At 55.4% G+C, this 13,332-nt stretch overlaps 1 protein-coding gene across 2 annotated transcripts in view; it reads left to right on the top strand.

Annotated features, from left to right (window-relative positions):
* The window catches only part of CCND3 (cyclin D3), a 46,605-nt gene that overhangs the window by 30,794 nt on the left and 2,479 nt on the right, over positions 1 to 13,332 (top strand). For both annotated transcript variants that reach the window (XM_026864177.1, XM_026864176.1), the window contains exons 2-4: positions 1,490 to 1,705; positions 9,587 to 9,746; positions 10,296 to 10,438. In XM_026864177.1, the coding sequence (XP_026719978.1) occupies positions 1,535 to 1,705; positions 9,587 to 9,746; positions 10,296 to 10,438 (474 nt within the window). In that variant the 5' untranslated portion in view covers positions 1,490 to 1,534. The remainder of the gene's footprint in view (positions 1 to 1,489; positions 1,706 to 9,586; positions 9,747 to 10,295; positions 10,439 to 13,332) is intronic.

Raw genomic sequence — 13,332 nt, 5'->3', positions numbered from 1 at the left:
GGTGGGGGGGGAGGAAGAGGGCTGCCCGTGGGGGTCCGGAGGCGGGAGGAAGGCTCTGCAGCGCGGCGCTGTCTCGGAGTGCTGGCTCTGCTCGGAGGTGTGATTGCCCTATGCAGGAGGAGCAAGACCCCCCCACACACACACCCCCCGAACCCACAGCCTGTGCTCACCCTCCCTGGCGATGTGCTGCTATCGGACCCCCAGTTTGCAGCCCGCTCCCCAAAACTGGGCAGAGCGCTCAGCTGTGCAGCCGGCAGGCCAGAGACCCGCGTTTCCTGAATGGGGCTGAAAACGCCTGGTTAAAGGGGGGAAAAATAATATTGCTACCATTTACTTCTCTAAATTACAAATGAATGCGGCTCTGCGGGGGAAATCTCATGGGCCTCTTCATCAGATGGTCAGAGCGAAGAGTCTCAATAGAGAAAGAAAAAACAAGAGTCTGCAAAGGACAAAATGATGTTGGGATGGAGCCTGCTCTCCACCCCAGCTGCTGTTGCAAGAAGCTGCCTGCTTCTGTCAAAAGAAATAACGAACAAGATGCTTTTTAAAGTTGTTTGGTTTTTTTCCCCCCCCCCTGCTATTATAGTTCTGTTTCTGCAATTCCCTTTCTGAGCAGGGTAGATAGATAAATGCTGCTTTGGAGCCTGTTCCTGAGCAGCCCTGAAGGCAGCCGAGCTGTGGATGACACTTGGCGGTTGTCTTGACCCTGCGTGTCGGTGTCCCCGGCGCTGTGACAGTCTGTGCAGGGACAGGCAGTCGCTGCTGGAAGGAGAATGAGGGTGTTTGCTGCTCTGCGAGGAGAAACCTCAATATATTTATGGTTGCATTGAAAGAAGGAAGTTAAATATGATCAGTGTTTTGATAACTGGTTGAGAGATAAGAGCAGAGAGGGCTGAAATTCAGAGCTCCTGGAATCTGTTCGTGGCTGTGGTACAAGTGTGGCTGAGGGAGGAGGAGGCTCTGCCATTGAGTCTTCTTACATCTCTGGGCCACCCAAGGTGGAATTGCCAGAAGTGACTGTGGATCCTGCCCTGTTGGGTCTCCAGCTAGAGATCTGCTGGAGTTGCTCATTTTTCCCAGAGGTCCCCAGTCCCCCCAGAGCAGAAAATGGCAGCTTTGCTGTACAGCTGGCTGGAGACATCCCCAACAGGCAGCCTTAAAAACGGGGCCAAATAAAGCAATATTGGTTTGAACTTCTCTGTAGCTAGAAAGAGTGCACAGATAAGTCCTGCAGCTTTCCACAGGAAGATGAGCTCTTAAGACATTGGTCAAACTCGTCGTTGGTGTAATCCCACCGAAGTCACAGGTTTAAGGTCCATAGCTAATTTACTCCTTAGCACCGAAGTGCTTTCAAAGCCCTGCAGATAGGTGTGAAACACCGTCATCACCAGAAGCTTTGAAGCTGTGGTGAAGGCAGGATCTGGGGAGTCCTGTGCTGATTAAAACTTCCTTTTATTTTTTTTTATTTTTATAATTGGGTTTTTGTCAGGTGTGCGAGGAGCAGAAGTGCGAAGAAGAGGTCTTCCCCTTGGCCATGAATTACGTGGATCGCTACCTGTCATCAGTCCCCATGCGGAAAAATCACTTGCAGCTTCTGGGAGCAGTCTGCATGCTCCTGGCTTCCAAGCTGCGAGAAACCATGCCCCTGACCGTGGAGAAACTCTGCATTTACACAGACAACTCCATCACGCCTCAGCAGCTCCTGGTAACCACCCCTATCTCAAAGAGCTCTCTACCTCCTCCCCAGCTCTCTTATCTCCTGCATCCTGCTACTTGGCAGCGTACCTGCCCCCGTGTCTCCTGTTCTCTTTCTCCCATTTCTTCACCTTCCTCTGTGTTACCCAACCAACCTTCTCTCCTCCTCGCCCCGGCGGGTGTGATGCCTGTTAGCGGAGACCTTTCCATCCTCCCTGTTGTGGGAAGCAGAATTGTCACCTCCAGGTTATAGAAAAAGTTCCTTGTGCCTTAAGTGCTCGTTGCCAGTGCTGAGCTGCCACGCTGGGCTCGCTCTCAGGCACTGGTTTGCTCTCGAGTGACAGCTCTGGAGAACAAAGGCTCCTGCCTGCGCAGCCGGCGGAGCATGACATGGGGGCTGACGCTGCGGTGGGCAGCTCTGACTTGCCCCGGCTCCAAAGGGGGCATGATGTGGGAGATGCATTTTCCACACCAGCAGGAAAAATGAAGCTTTAAGTAAAGAGTTAACCAGCAAAATGGGGGGGAGTCTTTCTAACCGGGGATCCAGCGGGCTGGGTTGTACCTTCGAGGGTGATGGAGATGACGGGACCTCGCTGCTGCCCAGGTCCCGCTCCGCACCCTTGCCTTAGAGCAGGGCCACTTGGCTTCTGCCGTCCGACGCTCTGGCAGCAGCTGTGTAGGCTTTGAAAGGCGAAGTGTTTTCGCGTCTGATAAAAGTTCAAAGCAAAGATCCAAACCTCTGAGTTCAACTTTGCTTTGTGGGGGAGGACATTGGAGAACCCCTTTTCTTGGGGGCCTTCCGTGCTGGTAGATCAGAGCCCTTGGGAGGAAACGGCCACCTCTCTTCGAGTAACAAACATCCCTGGAGACGGTTTGTCTACGAGAATTTCTCAGGGTTAGTCATAGCCTTATTAAATACCTTTTTTTTTTTTTTGGGCTAGAGTGGGTGAGATGATCTGAGTGTGATTTGTCCCCAGGGTGGGGAGTGAACCCACAAAACTTTCAGGTGTGAATCGGAAGGCAGTTCTGGTAACTGGGGAACTCTGCTATGAACATGGTTTTTCCAAGTGCCAGTGAAGGCTGAGGAAAATCCCCTCACCTCCATACCTCTCTCCCTGTACTCGTTTGTGGGTGTTTGTTGACTTAAGTAACATGGAAAAAAGTATGTGGATCATCACCATGAGTAGTGGTGAAGGAAGAGGACGCTGAGAGGAGGCGCAGGTGCTCGTCGCTTCTCTGGATGCTGAGCTGAGCTGTGCTGGGTGGGGAGCTGACACAAAATCTGTGCGTGGCTTTCTCCAGTGTTGTCAGTAAAGCTTCATCGTTGGGAGACCTTGTCATCCAGTGCAGGTGTCTTCCCAGGACTGGGATCCATCACATGAAGCTAATCCCAGCCTGTAACAGGAGGGTTTCTCTTGGCCCTGTGATAATGAGGGAGTTAAGATTTAGCTGGGAAAAATAAATCAGGGGGGAATGGGGGTTGGTTTGTATTAGCTTTTCTTGCTGGGCCAACAAAAGTTGCCTGTTTGTTACAGGCTGAGCAGGAGGCTCCCAACAGTCATCTTGTAGGCAAGCAGGCTGTGTTTCAGAGCATGGAGAGGGCTCTCTGTGCCCGCGGGAGCACGAAGCTGATCAAAGTGCATGCTGTGGGACAGTGCCAGATTTGTGTCTCCTCAGTGAGGGATAAGCTCCCTGTCCAACAGGAATAGGGGTTGCAGGAGGGTGAACTTACTGCCATGCTTCACCTCTGTCTCCCCCTCTGATCCAGACCTTACAGGGAGTCCTGTCATCATCCCTGCAGACTAGGGGAGACCGTCACAGCAAATCCTAGTGGTTTCTGGGCTACAAAGAATCGGGTCTGGGTGGGCACCTTGCGCATACCTCCGTGGATCCCAATTGTATTTCATTCTGATTTAGTTGGTGGTTTATTCTTGCTGAGGATTTGTTTTTTTCAGCTGACTCGAGCTGTGTTCGTAGCAGGCTCCTTCCAAAGGAGAACAGTTAGATGTGCAGGTGGGTAGTGGGCAGAGCACGTGCACCATTCCTGGAGGCTTTCCTTCATTCTCCAACTCAAATGCTAATGCCTCCTCACTCGGAGTCTTTTTATTTCTTCCCACCCCGAGGTTTGTCAGCAGGAAGCTGTGCCTAAGCAGTGCCACAATGTTCATCTTCCCTTCTCCTCCCTCCTGGCAGCACTGGGCTGGAGATGGAGGAAAACGCTGTCTGCCGCCTGTTGCTCACTCCTGATTGTGCCAGGTCTCGGTACCAGAGTTCTCCTCTGTACTTTTTTTCCCCCCCAGGATCCTGGGTTGCTCTCGGTGCAGCAGGAGGCACAGCTGGATGCTTGACACAGATCTGTCATCGTTGTGCTCCGGAATCCATGTGAAGTTGAGGTGGACAAGAATGGCTTCATTTTGAGGGTCAAAAGTCCTTTCTTGGGATAGCCAAAGATAGCTTTTAGATAGCTAATAGGATCCCTTTTTTCTTACCCAAGGGGATGGCTGTGAGCACTCAGCAGTGCAGAGGTTTATTCCTGGTAATGGGTGTAGGTAGACAAAGGGCTGAGCAGAGGGTGTCCCAGGACAGCCACAGCCCTTCAGGAGAGGTGCTGAGGCATCTGCAAATGTCTGGGCAGGGGATGCTCTGTAGCCCGTGGTCTTTCCCTGCCCACCACAAGACTTGCTTTCGGAAGGTGTTTAACCACGTTTGGAGCAGATCCTCCTCCAGTCTCCCATTGCTCTCTACTGTAAAGGGAGAATGGAGAGAATGGCTGAAGATACATGAAGGATTTCTCTTTGGGACCTGACAAGAGTTAACACCCTGATTACAAAACCAGGGCGAGCTGCTGTTTTCCTCCTCTGTGCTAATCGTGGTGATGTTACTTCTCTTTCACAATCTCGCAGTGGAAGGGTGGGGAGGGGAAGGGGAGCTTCTTCATCAAGGTTTGGACAATGGTGCATCCTGGCCTCTTCTCATGGATCGGTGCCATTTCAGCTTCCAGCGCGTCCTCCCCAGCCTTCCAGAGGAAGCTGGCTGGCTTTCCCAATATGTTTGCTTCCTTCTTTTGCCGGGATGCTTGGCACCAGCTCAGCGGTTTAGAAAGGACATTTTTGAAACAAAATCTTGATAAAGTTATTCTAGGGAGAAGGAAATGATGCAACGAGGGACTTGTCCATTTGGAGGAAGTTGGATTTCCGTGAAGGGCGTTATCTAACCTACCTTTCTTTATTTTATTTTTTTTTAAATAAAGGCTTTTCTGGCCTATGCAAGAGAGTATTCAGCTGCATGAAGGTAGGGGGGAGCAGTTGTAGGCCACCTTCATCTGCCTGGTTTGCTCCTAATGCTTTGGCTTGCCTCTGAAATCTTTGACCTAAGGTCAGTTTTGCAAACTGTGAGGTATTTCCTAGCAAAGACAATAAGGAGGATCAAGCCACTAGGTAGATAATGAAGGGAGCAGCAGTGACAGCAGGCCACGAGGAGTGAAAATAAGAGAAAGGAGTAGAAAGGGTTGTTCACTTGTGATATAACATTGACTTTCCAGAAGACACACTTGTGTTTTACTGTTTTACCTTCTGCTTGCTGCACAGGTCAGGCAGATGTGACCGTTTCTGTGTCTCAAGTTGGCACCTTCACCTTTGACATCCAGACTCGAACTCTGGTCCGGGGATGGAAACAAACGTTTGCCCCAGATTTCCTATTTGCAAATGGACTTTCGTGGCTTCTCATTTCTGTAGCTGCTGGGTAGGGTGGGTGGCTAGCAGCAACAACAGCAGCTCTTTCCACCTTCTTTTTGAGTCAGCTCGCAAGCACGACAGAGCGCAGCCTGCGTCCGCTTCGCTGGTGTCTCATTGAGTCTGTGATAATGTAAAATGGTACCTTATCAACTGGATTGACAAAACCGAGCGCAACTTCCTTTTCTCCTGCAGACAGGGCTGCTGCAGAGAGGAGCTGGGTGCTATGCTCCCTGTGCAGCCTGGCCAGATAGGTTTACACAGACTCCTCGTAGGCACAGCGGGTGTGTGGGTGTTGCTGAGGGTAGAGCATGATGTAGAGCGTAGCACTGCATAAAAAGGAGAGAAGCTGGTGAGACTGTCACATCCCAGGCTGAGTTTGCAGAGCTGTAAATTGAGTAAAACTCTCTCTGCTTGTGACTTGGGTCTCTCTTAGCCAGAGGGTGCAGAGGCAGCAACCCAGGGGCTTGAGGCTGTTCCACTGTGACAAGACTGCTCTGCGATCACCTTGTCAGAGTGGGGAGGCGATGGGAAATGGTTGCTGCTTTCCTTCCTTCTTTTTTTTTTTTTTCTTGTGGGATGCAGCCAGGAGAGATCAAGGGAGCAAGCTTGCAGAGGGGAAGCTCAGTTGCTCTGCAGTTTCCACTCCTAGAGACGATGGCTGAGCTTTGCCCTGGGGGCTCTTGCAGAAGGAGGACCTGATGCATTCCCAGCGCTGGGCTGCTCAGTGGGCAGTGCTGGCAGCTTGCAGCCCTTCCACGAGGAGGTTGGGCTCCGCAGGCTGGAGAAACAAAGGAACTTTTTCCACTTTTCTTCCTCTCTTTCATTAGCCAGGCAGAGACTGATTCAATTAGGTGCAAAACAAAATGCCAGGAAAAGGATGTTTGCTATACAGAGTGGTGCTGCTGTCGCAAACCTGCTTGTCTATCTCTTGCAGCCTTTTGTTCTGCTTCTTCCACAGATAAAGTGATTCAGAGCTTCTGACATGCTGCTCCGAGAGCGGGAAGTCCCCAGGGTTAGCAGGAGAGAAGCGAGGAGCAGGGTGGTTTGGCAGGAGAGAGGCTTCCCTGAGCTAAATCCTGTGAGCTGGTGACAGTCCTTGGCGCCTGTCGCCTTCGGCTGGCATCGCGAGTGCCGGCTGGGTCTTGGGATCAGGCCTTTTGTAACAACGAGGTTTTTAAGATGACGATGAACCTGCGTACTAGCTGGAAAAGAGCTGCTTTTGTGCACTGCAAACAGACAGCTTGCTGGCCTGGATGGGTCCTGGTGTAGCAGGAGTTAAGTCGTCCCAGGTGAGGTCTCATGTCTGAGCTGGTCTGCACTCTGGACCTTCTCTGGAGGACAAAATGTGTCCCAGCAGGGACAGGCTCTCTGCCACACCAGTGTGGCCCTGATGTGCCTCTGGTGACTCCCAGTAACCATCTTGCAGCTCTGGGAGGAAAGACAAGGAGCAAGAGCCCGGATGATGCGAGGCTGGTGTCCCCTCTGTGCTCAGGAGCTCCCCTCTCCGGTGTAGTGATCCCTTTTGGGTTTGCTTCAGGATCTGCAATCCCCAGCTCCTCCTTTTGACCCTCTCCCTGGGTCTGCAGAAGGGCCACACTCCCAGCTTACGTGGAGAAGTCTGGCTGGAGCTGCCTTGGCCTCTCGCCCTCGGGGCAGTGGCTGCCAAAGGTGTCAGCAGTGTCCTGTGCCCCTTCCCGAGAAGCTGGGCTGAAGCAGGAGCAAGCACTCGGCGTTCCCAGCCCTTAGCGGGTCTCAGATGAGTGAGAAGTGGGGACAGTGCACAGACCTCTCCATCTCCAGCAGCTCCTTCTCAGTGTCACCTCACTGCGTTGCTGCAGCTTAACCAGGGGCCAGCACTACCTGTTTCTTCATCTTTTTACCCAAGGCTGATCCGTCCCCTCTGTTTCAATCCCCGTGTTGAACCCTCAGTGACCTGGGCTGTGATCTTCAGGCTCTGAAGCTCATTGCTAGGTTTCATCTTGCTTTTATCCTGTGGATTTGGCTTAAAAATACAGAAGGATTGGCAGGCTGGCCATCCATATGGGAGAGTAGCGAGCGTGCTGTAGCGAAGCACGGCTTTCTGCTTGGAAAAGCGCAGGCTGTGAAATGGCAAACGGCGCGTTTGGCCTCATGGGGGATTTGGAGCAGGTTGAGCAATGCTGCTCATTTGAGCAACTCAAAACTGGTATTGTTGTGTAAGGAGGAAGAGTGTTGGTTTGGGTTTTTTTTAAAAAAGAAAATTAAGATCTGTCCTTATGAAAAATCTCACTTCTTCAAATCCATCTGTTCTGGCAGCCCTTTGGCACGTCTGTGAGCAGCATTGACCTTGTAATCCTAGACTACTTGGAAAAAGAATAGATGCTCTGCTGGGCAGGACTAGGTCCTGAAATAGCGATATCTGATACAAATCCCCGTACAGCTCTGTCGTTCCAAACCTGAAGCTTCAGCTCGTGCAGGGTGTTTTCCTTTCCCAGCACATCTGCGGGGCCACTGTCACCCCCTCCTAGCAGGCGGGAGGGACACGGGGGCATCTTCAGTGGCATCACATTTGCTGCTGCTGCAGAGGATGAGAGAAACTGGGGACCAGAGATCTGGGACGTGGGGGAATTGGGACTGGCAGAGAGGCTCGGGCCGCTGGGTGTGCGCTGCCCCTGCCATTGCTGCTGGGATGGGAAGGGGAATGATGCTGGGAAGACACTGCTCTCGCCTCTCCTGAGACTGCTCTGCCAGTGGCACAGTCGCACCCAGATGTAACATCAAAGCTGTTCAGCCCACTGAGACCAGTATGTGTGTGGCCTCTGAGTCTGATCCAGCTGCTCCTCCAGCTAAGTCACGTAGACCTTTACACGGGTGGCAGAGCAGGGAGCTGAGTTCAGGGGTCCTAAATTCTGTGGCAAGGCTCTAATTGTGGGGCTGCCCTTGCTTCCACCTCGCTGGATGGGTGCTTTGGTACCACCACAGTGGTACCACCTGGTACTGCGAGGACTTGCTGCGTGCTGGCCCTGCCAAGTGCTTGGCGGTGGCTGCTCTGCACTTTGGTTTCCTTGTCGGTGTTAGAACTAATGCCCAGAGCTGGAAGAGCCTGTGAGAGGCTGAGCAGATGAGAGGAGCAGCCCAGGCTCCAGCGAAATCCGCAGGGGGCACCCGGCCTTCCCTCCATCTGTTCCCCAGCTTGCAGACTGCAAAGGGACTGGCTCGTGGAGGACAGGTCAGAAATCTCCGTTAGATGCTCCAAGAGAGCGCCACAATACAGGACAGAGACGCTGGCAGCCACCTGGCACGGAACGGGGAAGCACCAGTGCGTTGTTGCTGTGTGTCAGTGGGAGAGGTGGGTGTCAGCGGGGCTGTTTCGTGCCTCTTCCCCCTGAGGAGCTGCTGGGGGAGCTCTGCTGAGCGTGGCTGGAGGCTCTTTTGGCGCGGTGAGTAGGGGAGGTTCTGCCAAAAGGCACGTGCCCAGCCTGGGACCCGCTCCGCAGGGCCGCGCGCCTTGGGCTTCCTCAGCACCTAGTCACAGCCCTTGAGCTCTGTAGGGACTGAAGCTCTCCTGCAGGAGCTTGGGCTGTCTGGACGCAGCCTTGGAAGCTCAGCTCTTGTTTCCCCCACCCTCCCTTGTTCGGGGTGTCGTGCGGAGGGGCTGGCTGCAGAGCAGCTATTGCCTCCACGTGTCACCGGCCAAGGAGCCGGCTCCGAGGGGCACGTGGAGGGGGGGGCACCTCTGATCCCTTCTCTGGGGTGGTGTTAGCCCCAGGCTGAGTTGCTCCTGGGAGCCTGGACACCGGCTGCTCCTTTCAGGAGTGGAGAAGGAAGATGGGAAGGGTCTGCCTACTGCTCCTTGCTCTGGTGTTCCTCTGTGGGTTGTTGCAGCAACTTTGCAAAGCAGAGGAGTGTCTAAGGCTGATCCAGCTGCACCTTGGAAAGAAGAAACCAGATTTATCACTTCCTCTTCTGATCTTTACTCCCGACTTTGCAACAGCTCAAGGCTGGATTTCTGCCATAGTCGCAGAGCAGGGACATTCCCTCTTTTCTTCCCTGTCTCATGGATTGTGCTGATCTACTGTCCCTTCCCCAAGTGCAGGCCTCATCTGCCGTTGAATCTGCTGAGTGTTTCTGCCTGGCCTAGCCCCACTCGGTAACTGTCTGTCTGTCTGACTCTGCAGGACTGGGAGATTCTCGTCCTGGAGAAGCTAAAGTGGGACCTGGTCTCAGTGATAGCAAATGATTTCTTGGCTCACATCCTCCATCACCTCCCGCTGCCTAAGGACAAGATGGAGCTGGTGAAGAAGCATGCACAGACCTTTATCGCCCTGTGTGCCACAGGTGGGTGCCTGCTCCCACTTAAGCAGGACTTAAGTCAGGCTTGTTGGGCAATATGGGGCTCATCTCCACCACTCTGGCTTTCTGGGGAGCTGAATGCTGTCATTCAAATCTGAGCATTTTGCTGCTCAATTGTATGTTTCCTATCCCTGACAAAGTGGGATAATGGACCGGGGGGCTCTTGGTGGGTGCCTGAACGATGCCAGGGAAGAGCAAAGCCACTGAGGCACCCCTCTTGCTGCACAGGCTGCGGGGGGCGTCCAGGGTAAAGCCAGGGTCAAATCTGAGCTTTTATCAGTCGCGCTCTGAGTCACTAGAGCAACCTCGTCTTCAAGACTTTTGGTGAAACAGACCCAGAGGAGGAGCCTGATGAAGCTTGCTGCTCTCACGCTCAGCCTGTTCCCCATTGCCACCCTCTCCGTTAAGCTGGAGGGATCCCTCAGTCTGGCTCTCTCTAGTCTTCCAGGGAAATCCCAGTCTCGCGAACTTAGCATGCACATCCTTGCTAATGGCTCCTGCTTTTTGCCCCTTGTCTCCCCATCCTGGCTCTAGACTACACTTTCGCCATGTACCCCCCCTCCATGATCGCGACGGGCAGCATCGGAGCGGCGATCCACGGCCTGACAGTCTCCGTGAACGATTTCACCGGCGAGGCCATCACTGAGGTGCTGGCCAGCATCACCGGCACGGAGGTGGTGAGTGCTCACGGGCGAGAGCAAAGCGCCTTTGCTGCTGGATCCGATCTAAACCCTTCCTCTTCCTGCTACTTGTTCTTAGAGGGAGAGGATATCAGGCTGTTCGTAACGATGCTGACCTTGGCTTGAGCCGTGCCTAGAGATGAGTGAGCGTCTCTGAAGGCAGCACCTCGGTCAGTCCCGTGGCCACGGTTGGCTCCTGGCCCACGAGCACGGGCTGTGCGGAGCGGGGCGAGCTCGGGAGCCTTTGAACAGCAGCACAAAGGGCAGCGTCTGTTCCCGGCGCGGGCAGGTGTTGGGGGGATCGGGTTGACAGGGTGGGATGGGGCAGAGGGAGAAGCCGGGCTCGGCATCTGCTAACCTGCGCTGGTGTCTGGTTGCAGGTGCCCAGACTGGAGTGGGAAGGGGGTCGGGGGCACGAAGCGTTTCAGGACGCTTTGGGGACATCGGGATGGGGAGGGGCGGGGTCTGCCTGCCTGCCTCTGAACGGGGACAGGGGGACCCTCTCAGACTCCCCATTTCCAGGTCCCTCCTGCTGCAGCAAAGTAATCAGGAGCCTTTTTTTCTGCCAGGGGCCCCTTTTGATCTTTTCTTCTGCCCGAGCGCTAATGCCGGCAGCCGGGCGCGGGGTTAGTTACAGTCCCCTGACAGCAGCGCCGGGACTTGGAAGAGGTGCCGGGGCCGCAGCGGGTGGGAGGCTGCAACGAGGCTTTGTCCAGGCAGGGAGGGGGGGGACGGGGTAGGAGGACGTCCCGATCTATTTGTGTGGCTTTAATTTGGGGGTTTTTTTTGTTTGCCGGAGCCTTTTTAAAGAGAGAATCAGTGCAGCCAGCTGCTCTCAAGCTGCTGCGGTGAATGGGGCAGGGGCTGAAACCTGCTCTGGGTCGGGGCTGGTGGAGGGAACAGGTGGGAAGCAGGGAGGGTCCTGCCGAGGGAGGGGAGGCGAAATGGAGCCCAGCTCACCTCTGCCACCCTCCAGCTCGCTCTCCTCCCTCCTCAGCCCAGAGAGGGCGTCTGCTCTGCGCCACAGCCCCATCCCAGCAGGCCCACGGCAGCTCCTGGAGCGGAAGGAGGTGCTGGGGATGTGCCCACAGCGGTGTGGGGCGCCCAGGGGAAGCACCCAGGCTTGGCCTCCCATGTCTGTGGTGTTAATGCTTCTCCCTGAACTTGGCCTCGCAGCGTTCCTGGACTCGGTTTCCACTTTGGCTCCGCACTGGAGGAGCGATCCCGGGGGCTCCATGGGGACAGAGGGGGAGGATGGTGCAGGGCTGTGCCAGCTCCATGGCAGAGTCTGGCTTGTTGCTGGCTGTGCCAGCGCTTTGGGTGCGATTTGGGGCTGCTCCAGCCTGGTCCTCGTCCCTCACAGAGCAGAACCAGACCCACCGGCTGAGCCAGAGCCCCACGGCACGGCTGCCCTGCAGAGTAGGGGACACACAGTCTGGGGCAAGCCAAGCTGCCTCTTGAGCAGCCCCCACAACCCCCCAAGCCTTTGCCAGGCAGCGAAAGAGCCTGGCTGCCTGTGGCCAAGCTGCCTTTTAGCATCTCTGCCAGAATTGCCAACTGAAAACGTGGTTGCAGAGCGCCGGGCGATGGGCTGTCCACGGTGCGAACACCCTGCAGCGAGCTCCTCGCCCCGGGGCTGCGGGCTGGAGGCTGCACTGACGAGAAGCCTTGTGGGGAAGGGGAGGTGGGCGTTGCTATTTTCGCTGGCCACATCCTCTGACAGTTTCTAAGAACCGGCTGTGGATTCCTGGTAAGAGATTTCGGTGTGTGATCGTATCCAGCGAGCCCCGCAGCGTCCAGCCCGGCTCTGGCCACGAGGTGTGAAATGCCACCGCTCACCCCTCGGCGAGAGCTGGCACGAGGTGTAGGAGCTGGGCTGGGGCACACCCGATGCCTCCCAGGGCTCTCAGTGCGTTGTGGTGCTCTGGTGTTGAAGCGGAGGAGTTTCTTCCTCTGGTTAGAGCTCATATGGGGAGAAAACGCAGCGAGGTTTGCTTTTATTACAAGTGATACGCCACTGCTTGCAGTCTGCACCTTCCTGTCTGTGGGGCTGGTCTGTCCCCCAGCACTGGGTTCCCTGGGCCCCAGGGAGGTGCGGGTGACTCAGGCAGGGCCCCCCGGGGGAGAGCAGGAGGGTAAAAGCCTTGTGAGAAGCTACGTGGCTGCAGCATCGTTCCCGTAACAATGCAGTGTCGATCGCGTGTAGCGTTGTGGGGAGCATGAGCCTGGGTCTGGGAGAACTGGGTCTGGCTGCCTCAGAGACACCCGAAGCGACGGAGCGTGTGTCAGCCCGGGATCCACCATGGGCAGGGGTGGGAGGAAGCAGCTGAACAGGAGCCAGCAGTGTGCCCAGGTGGCCCAGAAGGCCAATGGCATCCTGGCTTGTGTCAGCACTGGCGTGGCCAGCAGGGACAGGGAAGGGATCTGAGCCCTGGGCTGGGCACTGGGGAGGCCACCCCTTGATGAGTGGGTTCAGTTTTGGGCCCCTCACCCCAAAAAGGCCATTGAGTGACTCGAGCGTGGCCAGAGAAGGGCAACGGAGCTGGGGCAGGGTCTGGAGCACAGGTCTGCTGGGGAGCGGCTGGGGGAACTGGGGGGGTTCAGTCTGGAGAAGAGGAGGCTGAGGGGAGACCTCCTGGCCCTCGGCAACTCCCTGCCAGGAGGGGGCAGAGAGGGGGGATGAGTCTCTGGAGCCAAGGCCCCAGCGCCAGGCCCCGAGGGAATGGCCTCAAGCTGCCCAGGGCAGGGTCAGGCTGGCTCTGAGGAAGGATTTCTGTGCAGAAGGGGCTGTTGGGCGTTGGAATGGGCTGCCCAGGGCAGGGGGGAGTCCCCGGGATCCCTGGAGGGGTTGAAGAGTCGGGCTGAGCCAGTGCTGAGGCTGTCTCTTATAC

This window comes from Athene cunicularia, assembly GCF_003259725.1.
Source record: "Athene cunicularia isolate RWA chromosome 26 unlocalized genomic scaffold, athCun1 chr26_part1, whole genome shotgun sequence".
Lineage (NCBI taxonomy): Eukaryota > Metazoa > Chordata > Aves > Strigiformes > Strigidae > Athene > Athene cunicularia.
Note: the sequence above shows the minus strand (reverse complement) of the source record. Positions and strands in the feature narration are given on the sequence as shown.